At 46.1% G+C, this 22,479-nt stretch overlaps 2 protein-coding genes and 1 pseudogene across 4 annotated transcripts; 2 read left to right on the forward strand and 1 right to left on the reverse strand.

The window, feature by feature from the left end:
• Positions 1-45: 45 nt before the first annotated feature.
• On the forward strand, positions 46-4,468 carry ERAS (ES cell expressed Ras). 3 transcript variants are annotated; one of them, XM_070365512.1, is made up of 3 exons: positions 198-1,181; positions 1,316-1,348; positions 3,509-4,468. In XM_070365512.1, the coding sequence occupies exon 3, from the start codon at positions 3,553-3,555 to the stop codon at positions 4,255-4,257; it is 705 nt and encodes a 234-aa protein (XP_070221613.1). In that variant the 5' UTR covers positions 198-1,181; positions 1,316-1,348; positions 3,509-3,552; the 3' UTR covers positions 4,258-4,468. The 3 variants fall into 3 exon arrangements, with proteins under 3 accessions (XP_005887730.2, XP_070221613.1, XP_070221612.1); XM_005887668.3 differs by lacking the exons at positions 198-1,181; positions 1,316-1,348 and adding an exon at positions 46-175; XM_070365511.1 differs by having other exon boundaries at positions 198-1,348.
• Positions 4,469-5,418: 950 nt separating this feature from the next.
• On the reverse strand, positions 5,419-9,963 carry PCSK1N (proprotein convertase subtilisin/kexin type 1 inhibitor). The gene is made up of 3 exons (XM_070365465.1): positions 9,749-9,963; positions 6,048-6,520; positions 5,419-5,735 (listed from the first exon to the last, which is right to left on the reverse strand). Exons 1-3 carry the CDS (start codon positions 9,860-9,862, stop codon positions 5,543-5,545), a joined length of 780 nt encoding a protein of 259 aa, XP_070221566.1. The 5' UTR covers positions 9,863-9,963; the 3' UTR covers positions 5,419-5,542.
• A 1,340-nt stretch (positions 9,964-11,303) lies between these two features.
• LOC138986445 (ragulator complex protein LAMTOR5 pseudogene) lies at positions 11,304-11,579 on the forward strand (annotated as a pseudogene).
• Positions 11,580-22,479: the final 10,900 nt, after the last annotated feature.

A 22,479-nucleotide genomic window follows, 5' to 3' on the forward strand; every position in this document is an offset into this window, starting at 1 on the left:
TCTATCAGGTCAACCCCCTGTTCAACCAGTGCCCCCCCCAAAATTAACTGACAATAGAGCAAGCAGCTTAACTGGCTCCATAAGAGATTAAATGGTGAACTCTGTGAGACAAGGAGCACCTGCCTTAGAAATAGAAGGCTCACAGCCAGTCCCAGCTACACCCTGGGCTGGGAAGGTGAGAAAAATGATCATAAAGTGTCCTCATTAGGCCTCAGCCTTCCCATATGTCTTTTTGTCTTGGTTGTGGGGGTGGGGAGAGGGGAACAATGTCCAGGTTTACCATGCTTAGATGTGGTGGTCATGGGTAGCTTTCTTGGGGGAAGGAGTATCTACTACTGACCAAGGGTGGGGAATTGGAGGATAATTGGGGGCGGGGGGGTTATTTCCCCTACATAATGAGAATTGCTTTGGCTACTCAAAGGAGTCCAGGCTGATGTTTCCTGGACTTGTTTTCATGGCCACCCTCGTGCTCCCAGAATGAGTATCAGAGCCTCACCCAATCAAGAAAAGATAATAGGGAAAGGGGCTGCTGGTCAGCTCAGTCATCCCCTTTAAAGGAGCATTCTGGTTGCCCCACCTCCACAACTCTTGCTTACACTTCATTGGTCAGAATTGTGTCACATGACAGCCATAGCTGCAAGGGAGTCTGGGAAATGTAGCTTGGCACATATCTATCTCAAATCAGGTTCTTTAGACCTTTACAGAATAACACCTGCTTTGCAACTTTCTCCTCCCTTCAGGACCGGATGCAACTCTCTCCCATGCTACCAAAACGCCTGCTTGAGGCAGCGCAAGCTCCCAGGCCTCAGAGAGGCCCTCACAAAACATTTCGCAAAGACGGGACACTCAGGTCAAAAATGTGACAACCGCCCCATACACTAAACACACAAAATCACGTCCCAGGTGGGGGCAAGGTAAAGAGGTACAGCAGGATGCACGAGGTACACAGGGTAGTCAGCGGTACACAGGGTAGTCAGCGCTTACAGCACACCTCAAGAATACCTCAGGGCGCACTCACCTAGGAGCGCTGACAGGGGTGCGCCAGCAGAGGGGCCTGAGGGCAGCCTGATGCGCATGTGCACTCCCATCTTCCCCTTCCCCATCCCGTCACTGGGACCTGAGGGAGCGTCTCCTCTGTCAGAGCGGCGGTTGGGGTCGCCACCGGCCTTCCTGGAACTGAGGTGAGCTGGGGCGCCAGGCCTCCCCCTGCGCCCCGCCCCCACACCGATCTGGGCGGTCCTTCTACTTAAGGCTGTGGGGGTGTGGCCGAGGTCAGGTGTGAGGGCAGTTTCCCCTGTTTGCCTCCTCTCCTCAGAGACCAGCAACCTGCAGCCGCCTTTGTGAGGCCGTGAGTATGGACTTGGGTGAGGGCGTAGGCCCCAAGCGGGGAGCGGGGAGTCGGGAGTTGGGCGGGAAGGTGCAGGCCGAGCGCGGCTTTGGGGTGAAACCGGGTGTGCCCCCCCTCCCAGCCCCACACCGGGCCAGCCTCCTGGGCTTTAGTCAGGGGATGCCTGACAGGTGGTGCGGAGCCTAGGCCACCTTGGAAGGAGATGGAGGGGACTGTCGTTGGGTGGACATGCCCCTCCCTCCTTGGGTCAGGGAGACGACAGCGGTTCATGCCTGGGGGAGGGGTCCCCGACCACCTTACACTGGCAGTTGGCACCGTTGCTTCCCCATTCCCCCGCCACCCTGCAATGGTCTGTGTGACCTCGGGTCAGTCATCGCCACTCACTCCCAAGCCTCGCTGTTCCAGTTCCTCATTGCATGGCAGCCTCAGCCCCGGTGACCCCCGCCCAGAGCGAAGGCCCCTCGCACCCGGCCCTGTCTCAGGTGACAGCGGCCACCTCTCCGGCCGCCTGCACCCCGTCCCCTGCCTCCAAACCCTCAGCAAAAACCCTGTCAGGCAGGCCTTCGGAACATCCCAAATCCCGCTCTGCTCTCATACAGGTCCCCTACGGCCTGCATTGCTGCCCTGGCTCCTGGCTGGCCCCCTCTCCTCAGCCCATCCTCATGATCTGATCTCTCTGTTTCTGCCCCCAATCGGGGTGGGGGGACCACCAGAGCTCCGTCTTCTATCAGGTCCCCCTTCCTGGTGGGAGAGCACATTCCACAGCTCTTTTCAGGGATCCTCTCAGGGCTGAGGCCCCACAGCTGGATCTCCTCCTGGGACCTTCCCCCCTACCCCAACTCTGACGCAGGGATCCCAAATGCCACAGAATTCCTCCATCCCGCCTAGCTGCCACTGCCCTGGGGCTTCTGGGGAGACTTGGGGCCTCAACCATTATGATGCATATCCTGAGGCCACACACCAAACCATGATCGGGGATGTGTATTGAAAGGGTTAATGGTGACATTCTATTAATAGTGGACGCTAATTGAGCACCTGCTGTGTCTTCTAACTGCATGGTAATTTACTTGCTTATCTTGTTTATTGTCTCTTTTTCACTTCCAGAATCCTCCCAAGGGCTGGGACTTTATTTTGTTCTCAGCCACTTCACCACCCCCACACCTCCTGCCCCCAACCCTACCTCCCATCTCCACACCCATCACAATGCCTGGCATGCAGGAAGGTCCCCGAATTAGTGAATGAAAATTAAATTATAATAGAAATGCCTAACATTAACTAAGCACCTTCTCCCTGCTTATCACCTATTATTGAAGCATTCTTACTGATTTATCTTTGTTGTCTGTTTTCCTGACTAGAAAGTCACATTCAGGAGGGCCAGGGTTTATTAATCTCTTTTTTCCCCCACCTCTTTGTCCTTGCCACACAGTAGGTTCTCAATAGCTATATGTTGAATAAGTAATAAAGACTAAATTCCAATGATTATAATTAACAGACTTCATAATTAGCTTAATTCTTTGGTTTATTGTTATCATCTTTTTAAAATTTATTTTTAATTGGAGGATAATTACTATATTGTGTTGGTTTCTTCAATACATCAACATGGATGAGCCATAGGTATTCATATATTCCCTCCCTCTTGGTGTTTCCTTCTTTTAGAACATAAACTCCTGGGGGCAGGAATGTTGCTCACCACAAACTGTGTCTGGCAGTGTGCTGGGCTGGGGTCTAACAGGGACATGATCTGAAATCGAAACTGATGAAATTCCTGCCGTCCCTCCAGAATGGAGAGGAACTGCTACTGGGCAGGGGCTATCTTTTCCAGGTGACTGGAAATGTTCTAAAATTAGATTACGGTGATGGTCACACAACTCCGTGAATGAATTTAAAAAACAATTATACACTTTAGGTTAACTTTACGGTATATAAGTTAATCAAGGTGTTTTAAAAAACCCTGCCTTCACAGAGTTTATGTTGTAAAGGGGAATAAGAGAGAATAGACAACATGAATAATGTATATACTATATTAGGTGATTGGTACACACTAGGCACTTAATAAATGTTGATTCAATGACACCTGGCTGTCCCCCTGTCCCTAAATGGTCTCACCTAATCCCCGAACCCCCTACCCCCCTATTGTCTTTCTTCTCTTCCCATCTGCAGGGCCTGCTGTCCACATCTCTTCCCTGAGCTGCCCGCTTGGAGCCATGGCACAGCCAACAAAGCCTGACATGTTTGATTTGGGCCTGGGCACCTGGAGCCCTAGATCCCGGGAGCAGAGCCACAGGGCTTGGGGGTCACCCTCCAAGGGTGTAGGCAAGAAGCTGCCTGAGTACAAGGCAGTGGTGGTGGGCGCAAGTGGTGTGGGAAAGAGTGCACTGACCATCCAGCTGAACAACCAGTGCTTTGTGGAAGACCACGACCCCACCATCCAGGATTCCTACTGGAAGGAGATGGCCCTAGACCACGGAGGCTGCATTCTGAACGTGCTGGACACAGCGGGACAGGCCACTCATCAGGCCCTGCGTGACCAGTGTGTGGCGATTGGCGATGGTGTGCTGGGTGTCTTCGCCCTCGATGACCCCTCATCTCTAGCCCAGCTGCAGCAGATGCGGGCCACCTGGGGCCCACACCACACCCAGCCCCTTGTCCTTGTGGGCAACAAATGTGACCTTGTGACCACTACTGGAGATGCTCGTGCCGCTGCTGCAGCCCTCGCAAAAAGCTGGGGGGCCCCTTTCGTAGAGACCTCAGCCAAGACACGCCAGGGTGTGGTAGAGGCCTTTTCCCTACTCATCCAGGAGATCCAAAGGGTCCGGGAAGCCATGGCAAAGGAGGCCACGACAGGGCCAGGTGGGGATAAAGGCCGGCACCAGAAAGCCATGTGCCACTGTGGCTGCTCTGTGGCCTGAAGGTCTTAAGTCTAGAAAAGTGGACCCTCCCCCAGACCAGGGTGATGGTTCCTTCACATGAGCCCCCGCCTACCAGCAAGTAGCTGTGTGGAACACTGTTGGTGTCTCTCTCCTGGGGAGGTTTTCTTTTGGTGATGGGCTTTTTGGCAGTGTGGGACATAGTGTTGGTTGTGTTATGTCAAGTTGAGAGATTCTGTGCAAAATTAAATAAATTGTGTTCTTAGGTTTTAAAACTGCCTCCATGCCAAGTGTTATGTGGGTGGGAATGAGACTGGGTGGGGAGAATGTTACTGAGTTGTGAGAATTCTTCCATTCAAGACGTGGGGAAAACCCCTATATGCCAGGCCCTGCTTTGGGTACAGAAGATGTAGAGGCAAAACACTGAAAACCCCTGCCCTTGTAGATAGGACATGAGGCTATGTAGTAAAGGCAGGTGGAGGAATAGAGTGACATGGAGGTCAAGGAAAGCCTTAGTAGGTGATATTTGAGCAAAATCTTGTGGAAAACTAGGGGCAGAGGGAATAGCCAGTGCGCACCAGTTACCACCACACTGACTCCCAATATCTTTAGGGCTGGGGTAACAGTACAGTAAGAGTGGCCTCTATACTATTAATATCTAATTAGATATTTAAACATTACATATCAAGCTAACAATTCATCCTATCCTCCTAATTTGATGAATACATTTTCTCAATGATCTGAAAGCCCAGAAAGTTCCATGCCAGAAGGTGACAGCATTGGGAGGGCTGACCCCTGGCCAGCAGCCCATTCCCTTTCTCTTCCCTCAGGTAGCCCCTCCCCATGTCAGGGAGTTCATGTGTGCAAGTGGACATCCCAGCACCATCCAAGCTCTATTCACCTGCCTCACAAACAGCTTGGTCCTTGGGATGGACTCTGAGAAGGTGCTGCTGAAAGTGGCCCTCAAAAATTTCTGGGCTCCCCATTCCCAACTGAGGCCTAGAAATGGGGCACAAAATCTGGTAGGCACTGCCATTGCCCACATGGAGGTCTCCCCAGGGAGGAGGCAGAGACTGCAGGGAGGGGGTTGTCTTAAAAGTGCTGGGCCGAGGGCTGGGGCTCCTCTTCCTTTGTCTAAGAAGGGCCATCACCACTTAGTCCACAGGCCCCTTAGACACTGTCACTCACACAAACAAGTACACAGCTGCTTCAGATTATATTTATTGTGGGGTTGGGTGGGGATCCTGGGGTTCCAGGGCAGCAACTGTGGCTGGCGGGAGCTGGCAGGGTGTCCTGGACAGGAGGGTACACGGGATCCAGGCGGTGCTCAGGGCAGGAGGCGGCGCGCCGGCGCTTGGGGTGCGGGGGTCTCCAGACGCTTCACACGCAGCAGGGCCCCCAGCACACCCTCAGGGGGTAGCTCAGGGCCAGTATCCTGGTCGGCGGCGCGGCGGAGGCGACGCGGGGCAGCGACGGCTTCGGTGTCGGCGATTCCCGTTAGGATCCGCCCCAACAAATACCTGCAGTGAGGAGGTGTCCGTGAGTCAACGCCTCGGCCCTAGGACCTGGAGGCCGCCGGTACCTCTAACCTCTCCGGGACCCGGCAGCCTCCTCCTACTCAGGCGTCCAACCGCTTTCTGGAGACAGGTGTCCCTGCCTTCCACTCCAGCCATTCGGACGAAGGGAGCCAGCCAGGCACCTCTGCCCCGACCTAGGGTCCCAGGACCTAGGTGTTCGCACCTCCACCCTGTAAAGAAGGCCCTCCGCCGCTCCTCGCCCCCTTCCTCCCAGGATGATGGCGCCCGCCCCCCGACCACCCTTCGTGGAGGTACCTCAGCAGCTCGGGGTCCAGGTCTGGCGTCTCGTCGCCGGCGTCCTCGCCATCGGGGCCCGTGGGGCCATCGTCGTAGACTGGGGGCCGGAGTCTGAGCGCCGCGGCGGGGGCAGGGGCGGGGACAAGCTGGGCTGCCAGGGCCGCCGGGTCCAGGCGGGCGCGGAGCAGGGCGCGGGCGAGCTGCGCGGCGGGCGCGTCGGGGTCGTTCTCCAGGCCCAGGGCTGGGTCACTGGTGCGGGGTGCGCCCCAGATGCGCCGGAGCTGCGCCAGGACGCGCGCCTGCTGATCCTCGGCTTCCTGCGCCTCAGCCCGCGCCCGCTCCTGCCGTTCGGCCTCCAGCAGGTGCGCCAGCGCCCGCGCCAGCTCCTGCACAGCCCCCGCAGCCTCTCCCCTCGGCGCCGCCCGCCGGAAGCGGCGGTGACCGCTGGCCTCAGCCAAGGGCGGCGAGGCTGCGCCCAGGCTGCGGGGCTCCTGCGGGAAGACAGGTTGGAGCGGGGAGGTCTTCAGCATTCGCCCGGCCAGGGACTCCCAACCCGCAGGACTCCGCGGACCTCAAATATCCCTAGATGCCACCAAAGGTGCCATGGGCCCTCGAATATGAGTAGACACCCCTAAGGCCAATGGAGACCCACAAATATCTCTGGTCACACTTAAGGCCACCAAAGACCCCTAGATTCAACTCCCCGCCGCCCCCCCCCCCCCCATCGCGAACGATTTCCTAGTGACTCAGACCTTGCCCCGCCCGGGGCTGCTGAAGACCAGGTTTCTTTATAGGAATAGAGATGGTAGATATGACAGCAATGTATTTCTCTATATTAATGTTGTGGACAATAGGAACTTATATTTGCATTTTACAGATTCCTACTGTCCATTTGTTTTACCCAAAAGGTAGCAGACTGTTCTATGCCTTGTTTTTTGGAATCTATGTCTAGATCCTACCCTAAAAGCATCCTTTCTCTCTTCGATCCTTCCTTTCTTCTGCTTTGAATCCCTCTCCTATGGATGTACAATAGTTTATTTAACCAATCCAACTGATGAACATTGGGAATGTTTCCAATCTTTTTCTATTCTTATAAATAATGTCGGAATGAAAAACTGTGTTCATATATCATTTATATATCTTTTGTATACATATATTACAAGTCTATCTGTAAAATAAATTACCCAATGACTAATGTTCAGTTCAGGCAGTTTTTAAGCAATTTCAGTAAGTTTAAAGAAATAAAAGATATCAAAAGTATGAGAAAGGAACAAAAGACCATTAAATGGCCATAAAGGTTTGAAAAAGAGACATACAGAACATTTAGAAAAATAAATGACATTAAAAATTGAATGGGCAAGTTAAACCACAGATTCAGTGCAGTGGAAGAAATAGGATTGAACAGAACTTGGAAACAGATGCACACACACTGACACTTGCTATGACAGAGGGGACACTGCAGAGCTATGAGGGACAGGAACAACTTCAGTAAATTGTGCAGGAAAAATAAGTGATCCAAATTTGGGAACAATGGAAAGGGAAAAAATTAATTTGACTACATTCAAGCTAAGAATTTCTTTTTATCCCAAGACACCATAAAAAGAATGAAAAGTAAAATCAGAGTAGGAGAATATGCTTGTAACACAAATAATCAATAAAGGAACAATGTCCAATATACCAAAAATTCCTAAAAAGCAGTAAGAGAAAAGCAAATTAATATAAAAATGGGCAAAACTGATGATCAAGTATTTCACAAAAAAGGAACCAAAAACAGTTACTAAGCAAATGAAAACTAGTGAACCTCATTAGTAATCAGGAAAATGCAAATTAAAACACCAGTGAGATACACTATGCAGGGGGAGTGCAAAAGACTGCCAAAATTAAAGTCTGACTATGTCAAATGTTGATGTCGACGTAGAAAAAATGGAGGCTTTTATACATTGCTGCTGGGAACTCAACTGTCAAAATAGCGCTGAGGAACAATTTGGCAACGTCTTGAAAGATGCACATATCATATGCCCCACTCCCGGGGTGTTACACTCCAGAGTAGCTTTTGTGCATATACTACTGGACAAGGGTTCATGAAAAATTACAGCAGCACTATTCATAACAGCATAAAAGTGAAGGAAGGAAAAAAGAAACACCTAGAAACAACCCAAATGTTGTTGCTAGCATATTGAAAATGCATCTATAAATCATGATATACACATACACTCATGATATACTCATAGTGTAAAATATTATGCAGTAATAAAAATAAATTAATTATAGCCACATACTTCAATGTGGATGAATCTCACAATGTGTAAAAAAAATCAAGTTCCAGAATTCCACTGCAGACTGCCTGTTACAACCAGACACCCTGATGACTTCCTAGTGACCCCTAGTGACTACCAGGAGCCAGACACCCAGTATGATTCCATCTCTGTGAGGAAAAACTAAACAAGATATTGTTTAGAGATACAGACATAGATGATAAGCTACAAACAAAAGTAAGGGTTAACAGAAAATACAGGATAATGATTATGGAAGAGAGAGACTGCTGTGGTGAGAGGCACCCAAGGGCTTCTAACTATTGGTCATGTTTGATTTAAGCTGAGTAATGGGCACACAAAGGGATTATTTTATCATTATTTCTTACACTGTATATATACATATCTTTAGATATATTCTCATATATAAAGAATACTTTTAAAAAACCATCCTTGATGCAGACAGCCTTTAACTCTACATTATAGAAGGATGTGCTCCAAATGCCCTTGATGGCCACCACCCCTGAGACCCCCCAGGGAATCACACACGTCAATCGTGCCCTTACACACACTACTTGGACTGACAAGCCTTGAGATGTCAAATATGCAACCCAACACTGCCACATCCACACTCGGGGGGCTGCACACATTCACACTAACCAATGCTATGCAGTTACAATCGCCAAGCCATCTAGATGCAAGAACACGCACCACCCTTAAAGACATAATGCCGCACAGAGAGCAACATCATGGCTCCTCTCTCCACAATGACACAGCTCCACAAAGAAACAGTCTCATCAACACATATACAAAATCCTAGTCTCTCAGTTCAACAGAACCGAAATGGGGTGTGCACCTAGGGGATGCAAAGACCACTCCCTCCCAAACAAAAAGACAATCACACAGACACACACCCAAACACAGACACACCCATAAGTCACACCATCACCACAGGAATCACAAACACACCGATGTCACACTGAGAAAACTCACACACAGAAGCTTCACACACAATGCACACCCGGACCCACAAAGGCACCTTTGTATGGATGCTCGTAAGCACTTACATCAAAAGAAACACACAGAGACAGCACACACTCATATCCCTGTCATCACATCTTGTGGACACAGACCGAGGCCCGCATCCCCCGTCTTACAGTGTGCTACGCCCGTGGACAGCGCCACAGGAGGCGGGCGGGGCGAGGCCAGGCCCAGCGCCTAGTGCGGAGGGATGCGCAGGGCGCGGCGGCCAGACGACCCCCAGACACTGCCACCCACACACCCAAGAGACGGAGGCTGGCATGGCCTGGGCGCAGACTGGAGGCTGGACCCCAGGCCCCCACGGCCGATCTCTCCACAGGTCCCGAGAACTGGGGCCAGCGAGGATAAGGGGCCAGTGGCCAGGCACCGACCCTCGCCTGTAGCATCCTCCCCCCACCCCCACCCAGCGCCCGACCCGGGTCGCACCTTTACCGGCCTTGCGCAGAGAGTGCGGGGTGGCCCAAGTAAGCCCAAGAGCAGCAGCACCAAAAGGCCGACGCCCCCGGCCCGCGGCCCGTGGAGCAGTGGCGACCCCGCCATGCTGCCCCAGCGAGCCGGGCTCCGGACGGGCGGACTGACTGGCAAGTGCGCAGCGCCTGAGCTACCCTGCACCGCTGCGGTGCTTTGCGGCTGCGCACGCTGAGGAATCTTGCCCTTCCCTGCCCATCCCATCCTGTCTACGCAGGCGCAGCCTTTAGCTCCCGCAGCCTCTGCATCCTGCCCGTTTCCAAGGAGATGCCCGAGGGGCAAGGTGATGAGCTGGAGCCTTTGATGGCGGTTGCCATGGCAGTCGGAGGCCAGTAGCCAGAGCAACAGACTTGGCTGTCGCCTCAGCAGACAGGCAGGAAAAATGACTCAGTGGAGTGGAATGGGGGTCTGGTCCCCTCTGCCGCCCCACTTCTTGGGGAGGAGATATACGATTTTGTTCATTGGATAAACAGTTACGGATGGCCTATGGACCATGGCCTTTATAGAGTGATGAGTTCAATTAGTTCACCATTCTAAGGTGCTGTCCCTTACCTGCATAAAGCGGTTACTAGTAACTGTCTCCCAGAGTGGCTTTGAAGGTTTAATAAGAATGGTATTTAGAGGACTTCCCTGGTGGTCCTGTGGTTGAGACTTCACCTTCCAATGCAGGGAGCAATGGATTCAATCCCTCATCAGGAAGCTAAGATCCTACATGCCTCCTAGCAGAAAACCAAAACATAAAACAAAGTAATGTCATAACATATTCAATTAAAAAAAAAAAAACTTTTAAAAAATGGCATTTAGTAGGAGCTCAATAAAAGTTCCTTTCTATCCTTTCCTTGTCTCTTTCCCAGTATCTTCATCTCTCCATTGCTCTGTTTCTCTTTCTGACCTTATATGCCCATAGGTCTCTCTGTCTTCCCCTCCCATCTATCTCTTCCTGCCTCTGATTCTTTCTCTCCCTTCATCTCTGCAACCTTCCTCCTGTCTCTGTCTTTATTTTGTTGTCTCTATCTACTTGTCTTCCATAGATACGTAGATCGATTTCACTCATAAATTGTTCCAAAAGGATTTTAAGCCATGTAAAATGATACAGCAAACAAAACAAAACTTTGATAAAATTTCTGTATCTATAGGGGGAAAAATAACAGGAAGGGCATATCAGTGGTTATTGTGGGTGCAGGGGGAGATGACAGATGCTTTGTCACATTCTCCTTTACATTTTTCTCTGTTATCTGAAAAAAAGTTTCAATGAATATGTATTATTATTATAACCAGATTTTTAAAAGGTATTTTCATTTTGGTTGGAATTTAAAAAGTGTGGTAACGTGACACAAATCAAAAGTGAATAAAAGAAAGATCCATTTGTGTTGCTGTGAGTATATCTAATCCATTCTAACTGCTTCTACTGTGCGTGCTCAGTCGTGTCCAACTCTTGCTCGGTGAGAATACTGGAGTGGGGACCAAGGAGCACCTCACACCCGTGGCAAAGAAGGAGGCGACATGCGGCGGGATGGAGGCTACCTTAGAGCAGCACTTGGAGGACACAATGAAGAATCCATCCATTTTCGGAATCCTGTGCACAGATTCACAGGGACTCAATCTAGGTTGCTGCGGAACCCTGTCAGATGAGCATGCTGGGGTGATATCTGTTCTAGCCCAGCAAGCAGCTAAGCTAACCTCGGACCCCACTGATATTCTTGTGGTGTATCTAGAATCAAATAATGGGAACATTATGATCCAGAAACACGATGGCATCACAGTGGCAGTTCACAAAATGGCCTCCTGACAACTCGTATCAGTTCTCCAGCAGCCTGTCACAGGGACTCATTCATACCTTATGTTAATTATCTTATAGAACTATTAGACCATTCATGTAATATGTATTGAGCACTTTTCTATTAATTTTAGAGTAGGCTGCATTTTGACACTCTGTGGATCGACTTATCAAAATACTAGTTAAGGAAAGTATCATGTTTTGAAGCAACATATTTAGGTCACCTTGTATATAGAATTTTGTTAAGTTTAATAAACCTGGTTGGAGGAAAAAGGAGAATACTGGAGTGGGTTGCCAGGGGATCTTCCCGACCCAGGGATCTCCTGTGGCTCCTGCATTGGCAGGTGGATTCTTTACCACTTGAGCCACCTGGGAAGCCCCAAAATCCTTATACACATCCACTTATGAACCTGAAGATTATATGCTCAGGGATGATGTAATGGACACACAATTAAGATGGCCCCCATGATCCTTGTCTCCTTGTATTCTCATCCTTGGGTAATCCCCTCCCTTTGAGTATGTGTGTGTCCAAAGGTGATCAGATGTATGTGATTACATGTAGATAATCATGTTAAAAATGAGGTGGAAATGATCAACTTGTGAGGCAACTCCCATTCCCTTTCATGAAACAATTGACCACTTTGGAGAACCTCACATGGCAAGAAATAGAGGGTGGCCTTTAGGAGCTAAGAGTGACCCCAGCTGACAGCCAGCAAGAAATCGAAGCCTTCTGTCCTATGACTGCAAGGAACTGAATTCTGCCAACAACCTGAGTGAGCTTGAAAACAGATCCTTCCCCAGACGAGCATCAGATGAGACTATAGCCCTGGTCAACACCTTCATTTCAACTTTGTGAGACCCTAAGCAAAGAACCCAATTAAACCATACCCTGACTCCTGACCCACAGATACTGTTAGTTAATGTTTTAAGCTGAGAAGTTTATGGTAATATTGTTACACAAAAGATAATCTGAATAAAAGAAGACATGTTTCATTCTCTTGGATGAGACTATTTCATATTATAACTATTTCAGTTACATCCAAATTACTATATAATTTCTATATAACCTTAATTTAAATCCCAGCTGAACATTTTAAGGAAAATCAATAAATCTTATTCAATAAAGTATATAAAGAGTCCACACAAAACTTTTACATGCATGTTCAAAGCAGCATTTTTCATAATAGCCCCCAAATAGAAACAACTCAAATATCTGTCAACTGATGACTGGATAGACAAAATGAGGTATATCCATAAAATGGAATATTACTCATCCATAAAAAGAAACAAAGTACTGATACATGTTGCAATATGGATGAAACCTGAAAATATGCAGAGTGAAAAGGAGCCAGACACAAAAAGTCACATAATTTGTGATTCCATTTATGTGAAATGCTCAGAATAAGCAAATTCATAGAGATAGTTGATTAGTAGTTGCCAGGGGCTGAGGGGAGAAGAGAAGGGAACAGGGGTGGCTGCAAATAAGTACAGGGTTTCTTTTTGAGGTGATGAAAATGTTCTGGTGTTAGATAACGGTGATGGGTGACCAACTTAGTGAATATACTAAAAACCATTGAATTGTACACTTTAAAATGATGAATCTCGTGTATGTGGATTATATCTCAATAAATAAATATCTATAAAAAAGAATAAAGATTTGTGAAGTGCTAAATCATTTCTGAAAAAGATAAAAAAGTAGACTTGACTTATCAGGTATTAGGATGTGTTCTAAGGCCAGAAAGGTAAGATGGTGTATGGAAAACTGAAAGAAAATAAGCTGGAGTCCTACCTCACACCATATACAAACAATAGCTCTGGACAGGTTAAAGATTTTCATGTAAAAGAAAACACTATACGTTAATAGAAAAATATGCCATGTGACCTAGGGATGGGGACGGACTTCCTGAACAAAACTTCAAAAGCACAAACCACAAGGAAGAATGTTAATGACGATGTACATATCAAAATTTACAGTTTCTGTTTAATAAAAGACCCTATACACAAAGTTAACAGATGAAACAGCAAATATCTATTTGCTGTAGCTGAAATCACCAGAGATTAAACATCCAGAATATAAAAGTGACTTTGAGAAACAGCAAGAAAAAAACAAGAGCCTCAAAGAAAAATGGGCAAAGGATAGGAATAGAAAGCTCACACAAGAGGAAACCCATGAGGTTATCAAGCATGTGAAGACATACTCAATTTTACTAATCATTAGAGAAGTGCAATTTTTTTAATTGAACAAATTTTTCCATTTTTAATAGAAAAAATGTTAGGCAATATGACTTCTACACTGTAGACTTGTTCCTGCTTGAGCTGCTCACTGCTCAAAAGCCAATAAAATGAAATATTATTTTATATCCATCACACTGGAAAAAATTAGAAAACTGAATCACATGATTTGGCAGTCTTATGGAGATACAGGGACCTTCATGTACTGTTGGTGAGAGTCTGGGCTTAAGCAGTCATTTTGGGCAATTGTCTGGCAGTACTCAACCAAATTTAGCCTGTACACCAGAGTTGTCAAGTACCCAGTATAAGAGGGTCTACCACCCATAGTGGGGGAGGGGGCTGGGAAAATTCCCCCTGAGAAAGGGTATCTATGCTGAGATCTAAAGATCCAGGAGGAGTTACCCAGGGAGATGGGTATAGGGGGAAAGCATTTCAGGTGAGGGAATTGCACAAGAAAAGGATCTAAGCTGAGAAGCAGCATGGCATGTTCAAGGAAGTGAAGTAAGGCTGGTGAGCCTGAAGCACAGCGGGACATGTTTTAATTCGCTGTATTTTGAAGCCTTCTGAGAGAGTGTGGCAAAATGGTCTAATGAGCAGACACATCTACCTCCCTTCCTTCCCCCAAATTCCCCCAAAGCAATCCCCCAAAATACCTTGAGTGGTGCTTTTCAAGGGAGTCATCAGGGGACCAATTATTCTGAGGCATTCTTTAGGAGACAGATTGCAGATGGAGTCAAGCCATGCAGGGTGATGGGGTGGGCGGCGGGGGGCGGGGAGAGCTAAGAATCAACCCCCAATTACAACGGATGGGGATAGACTTTTGCAGAAGTAAAAACATAAAAACAAGTCCATTGGCTCTCTGTGGTTGTCATTCCTGCTGTTTGCTAGGATTTTCATTTTTTCTCCCTTTCAGGACCATGGAAGGTGGGATGATTGTACTTCCTCATGACTGAGTGGAAACAGCCAGTGTGGCCTCAGGCTGGAGCACTTGATTGCCAGTATGAGCTCCTCCAGAGCTCTGTCACTCTAATTCTTTTTATTTTGTTTTATTTTAAAAAATTTATTTGGCTGCATCTGGTCTCAGCTGTTGGCACACGGGCTCTCTAGTTGTGGTGTAGGGGCTTAGTTGCCTCAAAGCATGTGGAATCCTAGTTCCCTGACCAGGGGATGGAACCCATGTCCCCAGCACTGCAAGGTGGACTCTCAACCACTGGACCACCAGGGAAGTCCCAGTCTGATTCTTCAAAAATAGCCTGTATTTACTGTTACTCCCAAATTCATATCTCTAGCCCGGGCTTCTTGGGATTCAAACTCCAAAAGCCTCCTCAACATTTCTACTTGGGTAGAAAGAAGCATTTCAATGTTAACTTCCCCAAACTCCAACTGTTGATTTACTGTCTTCCAAGGCCTGCTCTTCCACTATAAAGACAAAAACAAAACAAAAACTCTATTCTTCTCTCAGTCTCCCCCATCTCCATAAGTGGTCCATCATTCACCCAGCTTCTCAGATCAAAAACCATAAAGCATCCTTTAAAAAAAAATTATTGTAGTATAATTGATTTACAATGTTTTATTAGTTTCAGGTGTACAACAAAGTGAATGTATATGTCTATTTTCTTTCAGAAATATTGAATAGAGTTCCCTGTGCTATGCAGAAGGTCCTTGTTAGTTGTCTATTTTATATATAGTAACACGTGCATGTAGAGCTTCCCCAGTGGTTCAGCAAAAAATAACCCATCTGCCAATGCAGGAGACGCAGGAGACACAGGTTCGATCCTTGGATCAGGAAGATCCTCTGGAGGAGCAAGCCACTCCAATATTCTTGCCTGGAGAATGCCATGGACAGAGGAGCCTGGTGGATTACAGTCCATACGGTCCCAAAGAGCTGGATACAACGAGCGACTGAAAACACACACACACAATTTGTGTATGTTAATCCCAATCTCCTAATTTACCACCTTCCCCCATATATCCCCTTTGGTAATTATAAGTTTGATTTTGAGATCTGAGCTTGTTTCTGTTTTGTAAAAAATTCATTTGTATCATTTTCTATAAGATTCCACATATAAACGATGTTATATGATATTTGTCTTTCTCTGACTTACTTTACTTAGTATGATAATCTCTAGGTAAATCCATGTTGTGGCAAATGGCATTATTTCATTCTTTTAAAAACCATAAAACACCCTTGATACCTCTCTTTTTCTCACCTCCACATCCAGTCTATGAGCAAATCCTTTAAAATAGATCCATAATCCAACCCCTTCTCTTCGCCTCCACTGCCAGCACTACCATGTGTCATTTGGACCCTTGCAGTAGCCACCTCACCAGTCTCCCTGCTTCTTTCCTTGCCCCCTGATAGTTTCTTTTCCTCATAGCAGCCAGAGGGACCCTATTCTAATTAATGTTCCTATGTACTCAGCATTCCTTCCCAGCTCCCATCAGAATAAAAGCTGAAGTCCATGTACCCACATAAAGCCTATGGTCCATGAGGTCCTGTGAGATCTTGCCCATGTTACCTCTCTGACCTCCCATCCTACCACTGTCCCCCTCATTTTCTCTGTACCTGCACTGGTCTCCTTTCTGTTCTTCATACATGCCGAGCATGTTCCCAACCTCAGTGTCTCTGCATTTGCTATTCATTTTGCATGTGGCTTGTTCCTTTGTTTCATCCTGGTCTCTTTGGGTATCACCCCTTCACAGAGGCCTTCCTTGATCTTTCTACCTCATTCTCTGTGTCTAGGTCTGCTTTATTTTCCACTGTAGCACTTATCAATTTCTTTCATCATATTTCCTCTATAATGCTTTATATACTATCTCCCCAATTACAGTGTAAGTTTCACGGGGACAGTCTTCAATCTCTTCACCACTGCATCCCCAAACCTATAGTATAATAGGAGTTCGATAAGTATGTATAAAGCATTGAGTTAATTAATTTAAGAATAACCAATGGGACAAAACAGAAAGAGTAAGAACAAATGGAATAGGGGGAAAAATGAGAGGAAACAAAAGTAATCAAAGGAATATGGAAACTTCTTATATATTGCTAATACTACACTCAAAAATAAGAACAGGTCTAGGACTTCCCTAGCTGTCCAGTGGTTAAGATTCACACTTTCAATGCAGTGGGGTTTGGGTTTGATCCCTTGTAGGGGAACTAAGATCCTGCATGTGAAAGTGAAAGTGACAGTTGCTGAGTCATGTCTGAGTGCGAGAGGCCAGAATTCTCCAGGCCAGAATACTGGAGTGGATAGCCTTTTCCCTTTTCCAGGGGATCTTCCCAACCCAGCGATCGAACCCAGGTTTCCCACATTGCAGGCAGATTCTTTACCAGCTGAGCCACAAGGGAAGCCCAAGATCCTGCATGACACATGGCAAAAAAGGACACCAAATTAATAACTCAAATTCACATGAAGAAACAAAGAAACTTGCTAAAGGTAACTTCAGAGGTAAATATTAGGTTGGTACAAAAGTAATTGTGGTTTCAGATCGTGAATTTTAAGTCATTATGCTGCTGCTGCTGCTGCTGCTGCTGCGTCACTTCAGTCGTGTCCGACTCTGTGCGACCCCATAGATGGCAGCCCACTTTTCAACAGGCATTAACAGAACTCTGGGAGACGACTCCTGATCCAGCCTCTGAGTCAAGCAAGCCTCTATTTGAGCCAGGAACAGAGGTCCTCATAAAAACATTGGGATCTGGGGGCCCATCCCTCGAGCCCCTCTGGGAAGGCCCTTACCAGGTTATTCTTTCTTCTCCCACATCTGTCAAAGTGCCAGGAATTGATCCGTGGGTACATCATACTCGAGTTAAGAGGTGGCACCCTGACCAGAACCAAGTGACTTCATTTTAAGTCTTTACTTTCTATGCTCTGACTTTGTACTTTTCAGATGGGCCTGATAATCTATCTGAGCTTACTTCTGCTGACTCTAAAAATCCTGAGTCTGCCGTTTGATCCTCAAGACAGTGCCTTCCTGTCCTGGGCTCCCTCCTGTGCTGCATTCCACAATGGGTCTAACTGCTGGGTCTGCAGAGTGCTCCCCTCTTCATCAGTAGAAGGCTTCCCGTGGTGGACATCTCCACTTCAAGGAAAAGACTTTCTCCAAGTCTGTGAATACCTTCTACAACAATCATATGTGATGCCTCTTCTTCACCTGATGACATCTAACAACCGTAAAATGGACTGGTGCAACACATTGCACTTTATGGACATAACGTGACTTTTAATTTTGATTTTAAGTTGTTTTAATGACTATTTTGCCTTGCACCTGGAACTGTGTAACTGGATTTGTTTCTAGTCGCATGAAAGCTTTTAAGTTACAAATGGTTGCTCAAACTCCTGCTACTGCTGCAGCTTCCTCCAACTACTATTTGGGGCCCCTGGATCAGATATCCTCAATATGAGGATTAAGAGAATATGTTGTCTCACCAATTTAGGGACAATGCCCTTTGTCAGCTCTGAAGCAGTTATGGAACAAAAACGATGCCCCTTTTCCCTAGACAACATAATTCTCCTAAAAGAAAAGGGGGGAATGAGAGGGTAACAGGCAGGAAGGCCAGGGGTCTCCAAACGGAGACAATAGCCTGCAAGTGTCAGACATATTTATCTCTCTTAAGCAGCAGGAGGAAACAAACTAGTGATATTTTTTTCTTCTCTTTACAAATTTAAAAGGAGGTATCTCTTAAAATACTGTGTTGCCATAATGACACCTGGTTTCACCTGAAGTTAACTATTCTCAAACCTTGAGATAACCAATGCATTTTTCTTATGGAAATGTTTGTCTTAAGCTATGTTAATGTACTATGCATTCACCCCAAACTCTGTCTTCAAGTTGGTTCTGCCTAATGGCTCAGAACCTACTTGTTATCTGAACCTACTGGCTCAGAACCAGTACGTTATACTCAGACATTGTTCCCCAAATCTATGTAAATGAAACTATTTGTATGGTAATCTGCCCTTCTACAAGATTCAAGTCAATCGTTTTATGGCCCGGGATGAACATTTTGGTGCCAAGATTATCCCAAAATGCATCTTATGGGTGAGGGGCCTGGTGGCATTCTGAGTTTTAAGACATTCCTTTCTTTCATTAACAGACTGTTAGTGACTATATAACATCCAGCTGAAGACTAACAGAGGGGTACTCTTTCTGCCCCCTTCTGATGCCTATGTCAGAAGCTTTCTCTATCTCCTTCATATTTTAATAAAACTTTACTACACAAAAGGTCTGAGTGATCAAGCCTCGTCTCTGGCCCTGGATTGAATTCTTCTCCTCCAGAGGCCAAAAATCCTGGCGTCTTTTCATTCAACAACAAACTTTCACCACCAGGCTCCCCTGTACCTGGGATTCTCCAGGCAAGAACACTGGAGTGGGTTGCCATTTCCTTCTCCAATGCATGAAAGTGAAAAGTGAAAGTGAAGTCACTCAGTCGTGTCCGACTCTTAGCGATCCCATGGACTGCAGCCCACCATATAACTAGGCTCAATCACATCTGTATTAATCAAAATAGGAACCATTACAATCAACACATCTTTGCCAGTGAGAAGTAAGTTTGCTTATTCTTGTAGCAGACTTCCCTGTAGCTCAAATGGTAAAGAATATCCTAGGATGCAGGAGACCAGGGTTTGATCCCTGGGTCAGGAAGATCCTCTGGAGAAGGGAATGGCAATCCACTCCAGTATTCTTGCCTGGAGAATCCCAAGGACATAAAAGCCTGGCACGCTACAGTCCGTGGGGTCGAAAAGAGTCAGCAATGACTGAGTTACTAACACACACATTCTTGTAGCATAAAAATCCTTGTTTCAAGATTTGACATACTCTTAGAAAGCATTTTTCCTGCAAAAAGTTGTCCTGATGCTTGAGGAAGTGGTAGCCAGTTGGCAAAAGGTCAGGTGAATGAAGTGGATGAAGCAAAACTCCATAGCCCAATTCGTTCAACTTTTGAAGTGTTGGTTATGCAACGTGCCATCAGGCGTTGTCATGGAGAAGAATTGGGCCTTCTCTGTTGACCAAAGCCGGTTGCAGGTGTCACAGTTTTCAGTGCATCTCATTAATTTGCTGAGCATTATTTCTCAGATGTAATGGTTTTTCTGGGGTTCAGAAAGCTGTAATGAATCAGACCAGCAGCAGATCACCAGTGACCATGACCTTTTTTTGGTGCAAGTTTGGCTTTGGGAATTGCTTTGGAGCTTCTTCTCTGTGCAACCACTGAGCTGGTCATCACCAGTGGTCATATAAAATACACTATTTGTCGCACATCACAAGCTGATCAAGAAATGGTTCATTGTCATTGCACAGAATAAGAGAAGATGACACTTCAAAACAATGTTTTTTTATTTGCAGTCAGCTATGAGGCAGGCTTCCCAGGTGGCTCAGGGAATAAAGAATCGCTTTCAATGCAGGAGACTCAGGTGACTCGGGTCCAAAATAGGAAGATTCCCTGGAGGAAGGCATGGCAACCCATTTCAGTATTCTTGCCTGGAGAAACCTATGGACAGAGGAGCCTGGCGGGCTACTGTCCATAGGGTCACAAAGAGTCAGACACAACTAAAGTGGCAGAGCACACATGCACAGTGGGGAGGCACCCACATATCAAGCTTTTTCACTTTTCTAATTTGCTTCAAAGGCTGAACAACCATAGAATGGTCGACAAGTTCTTCAGCAACTTCTCATGTAGTTGTAAGAGGATCAATGCTCTCAGTTGGTCATTGTCAACTACCAATGGCCGGCCACTACACTCCTCATCTTCAAGACTCTAATTTGCAAAACTTCTTGAACCACTGCACTGTATGTTCATTAGCAGTTCCTGAGTCAAATGCATTATTGATGTTGTCAGTTGTCTCCACTGCTTCATGACCCATTTTGAACTCAAATTAAAAAATTGCTCAAATTTGCTTTTTGTCTAACATCACTTCTATAGTCTAAAATAAATATAAAATAAGCAGCAAGTAATAAGTCATTAGCAAAAAACATAAAGTGAGAAATGTACATTAAAATGATGTATGATGTAACCACATTTATTTAAGAATGTATTCCAATATCAAACATGAAATTTCAACATTACAAAACAGCAATTACTTTTGCACCGACCTAATCACGACTGAGCGACTGATCTGATCTGATCTGAATATAAGACAGTAAAAGTATATATTTTGTAACTCTTTTCTTCTGTTAATTTGATTTAGAAGACAACTACATAGAGCAATAATTATAAAACTCTTGATGGACTTATAATATATAAAGATGTAATTTGCTTAATGATAATAGGGCAAATGAGGAGAGAAGGAACAGAGCTATACTAGAGCAAAGTGAAGTGAAGTGAAAGTTGCTCAGTCATGTCTGACTCTTTGAGACCCCCATGGACTGTACAATCCATGGAATTCTCCAGGCCAGAATACTGGAGTGGGTAGCCTTTCCCTTCTCCAGGTGATCTTCCCAACCCAGGGATCGAACCCAGGTCTCCCACATTGCAGGCAGATTCTTTACCAGCTGAGCCATAAGGGAAGCCCAGAGCAAAGTCTCTGTATGTTATTGAAATTAATGAACAATAATTTAAGTTAATTATTAATCAATAATTTGAAAACTTCCCACAGAGATGCCCAGATCAAGATGACTTCACTGGCGAATTCTACCAAGCATTTAAAGGAAAATTACTAACAATTCTTCACAAACTCTTCCCCGAAATTGAAAAGAACATTCTTCAACTCATTCTAATGAGGCCAAAAGCAAAACCAGATAAAGTCGACACTATGCAAATACAGATGAATATCTCTTATTAATGTAGACTCAAAAATCCTCTTCAAAATTCTAGCAGACTAAAGCCAATCACATATAAAAAGGAGTATACAACTAGAAAAGACTCTTGAGAATCCCTTGGACACCAAGGAGATCAAACCAGTCAATCCTAAAGGAAATCAGTCCTGAATATTCATTGGAAGGATTGATGCTGAAGCTGAAGCTCCAATACTTTGGCCACCTGATGCAAAGAGCTGACTCACTGGAAAAGACCCAGGTGCTAGAAAAGATTGAGTGCAGGAGGAGAAAGGAACGATAGAGGATGAGATGGTTGGATAGCATCACCGACTCAATGGACATGAGTTTGAGCAAATTCCGAGAGATAGTGAAGGACAGGGAAGCCTGGTGTGCTGCAGTCCATGGGGTCGCAAAGAGTCAGACATGAATTAGTGAGTGAACAACAACAAACACACTATGACAAAGTGGGATTTATCCCAGGAATATAAGGTTGCTTGACATGTGAAATCAATTAATGTAATAGACCATAACAATAAAATAAAGTACAAGAACCACATGATCATCTCAACAGAAGCAGGAAAAGCATTTGACAAAGTTCAACACCCCTTCACATCGTAAGTCAACATATCACTAACAACCTAGGAGTAGAAGAAACTTCCTCAACTTGATAAAGGAATAAAAAATTTATCCACAGCTAACATCACATTTTTTGGTCACAAGAAACTGATCTTTATTCAGCAAAGTTCTACACAAGTGGCGTCTCATGCCACCTTGGTGCCAATCCCCAGCAAAATACAGTAACAAATGGACAGACCCTGGAGGAAAAGGAAGGAGGGATGTGAGAATGAGATGAGGACTGCAGATCCAGGCCATTCAGGGTCTGCAGCCCTGGACAGGGGAAGAGGTTGAGAAGCTTAAACTTTGTTGTGCA

The sequence above is a fragment of the Bos mutus genome, chromosome X, assembly GCF_027580195.1.
Source record: "Bos mutus isolate GX-2022 chromosome X, NWIPB_WYAK_1.1, whole genome shotgun sequence".
Lineage (NCBI taxonomy): Eukaryota > Metazoa > Chordata > Mammalia > Artiodactyla > Bovidae > Bos > Bos mutus.

Coding starts and splice junctions, on each gene's coding strand:
- ERAS (XM_005887668.3), top strand. CDS start 3,553: ATGGCACAGCCAACAAAGCCTGACATGTTTGATTTGGGCCTGGGCACC.
- PCSK1N (XM_070365465.1), bottom strand. CDS start 9,862: ATGGCGGGGTCGCCACTGCTCCACGGGCCGCGGGCCGGGGGCGTCGGC. Junction 6,521..9,748: donor TCTGCGCAAGGCCGGTAAAG/GTGCGACCCGGG, acceptor GTCTTCCCGCAG/GAGCCCCGCAGCCTGGGCGC. Junction 5,736..6,047: donor CTGGACCCCGAGCTGCTGAG/GTACCTCCACGA, acceptor TCCTCACTGCAG/GTATTTGTTGGGGCGGATCC.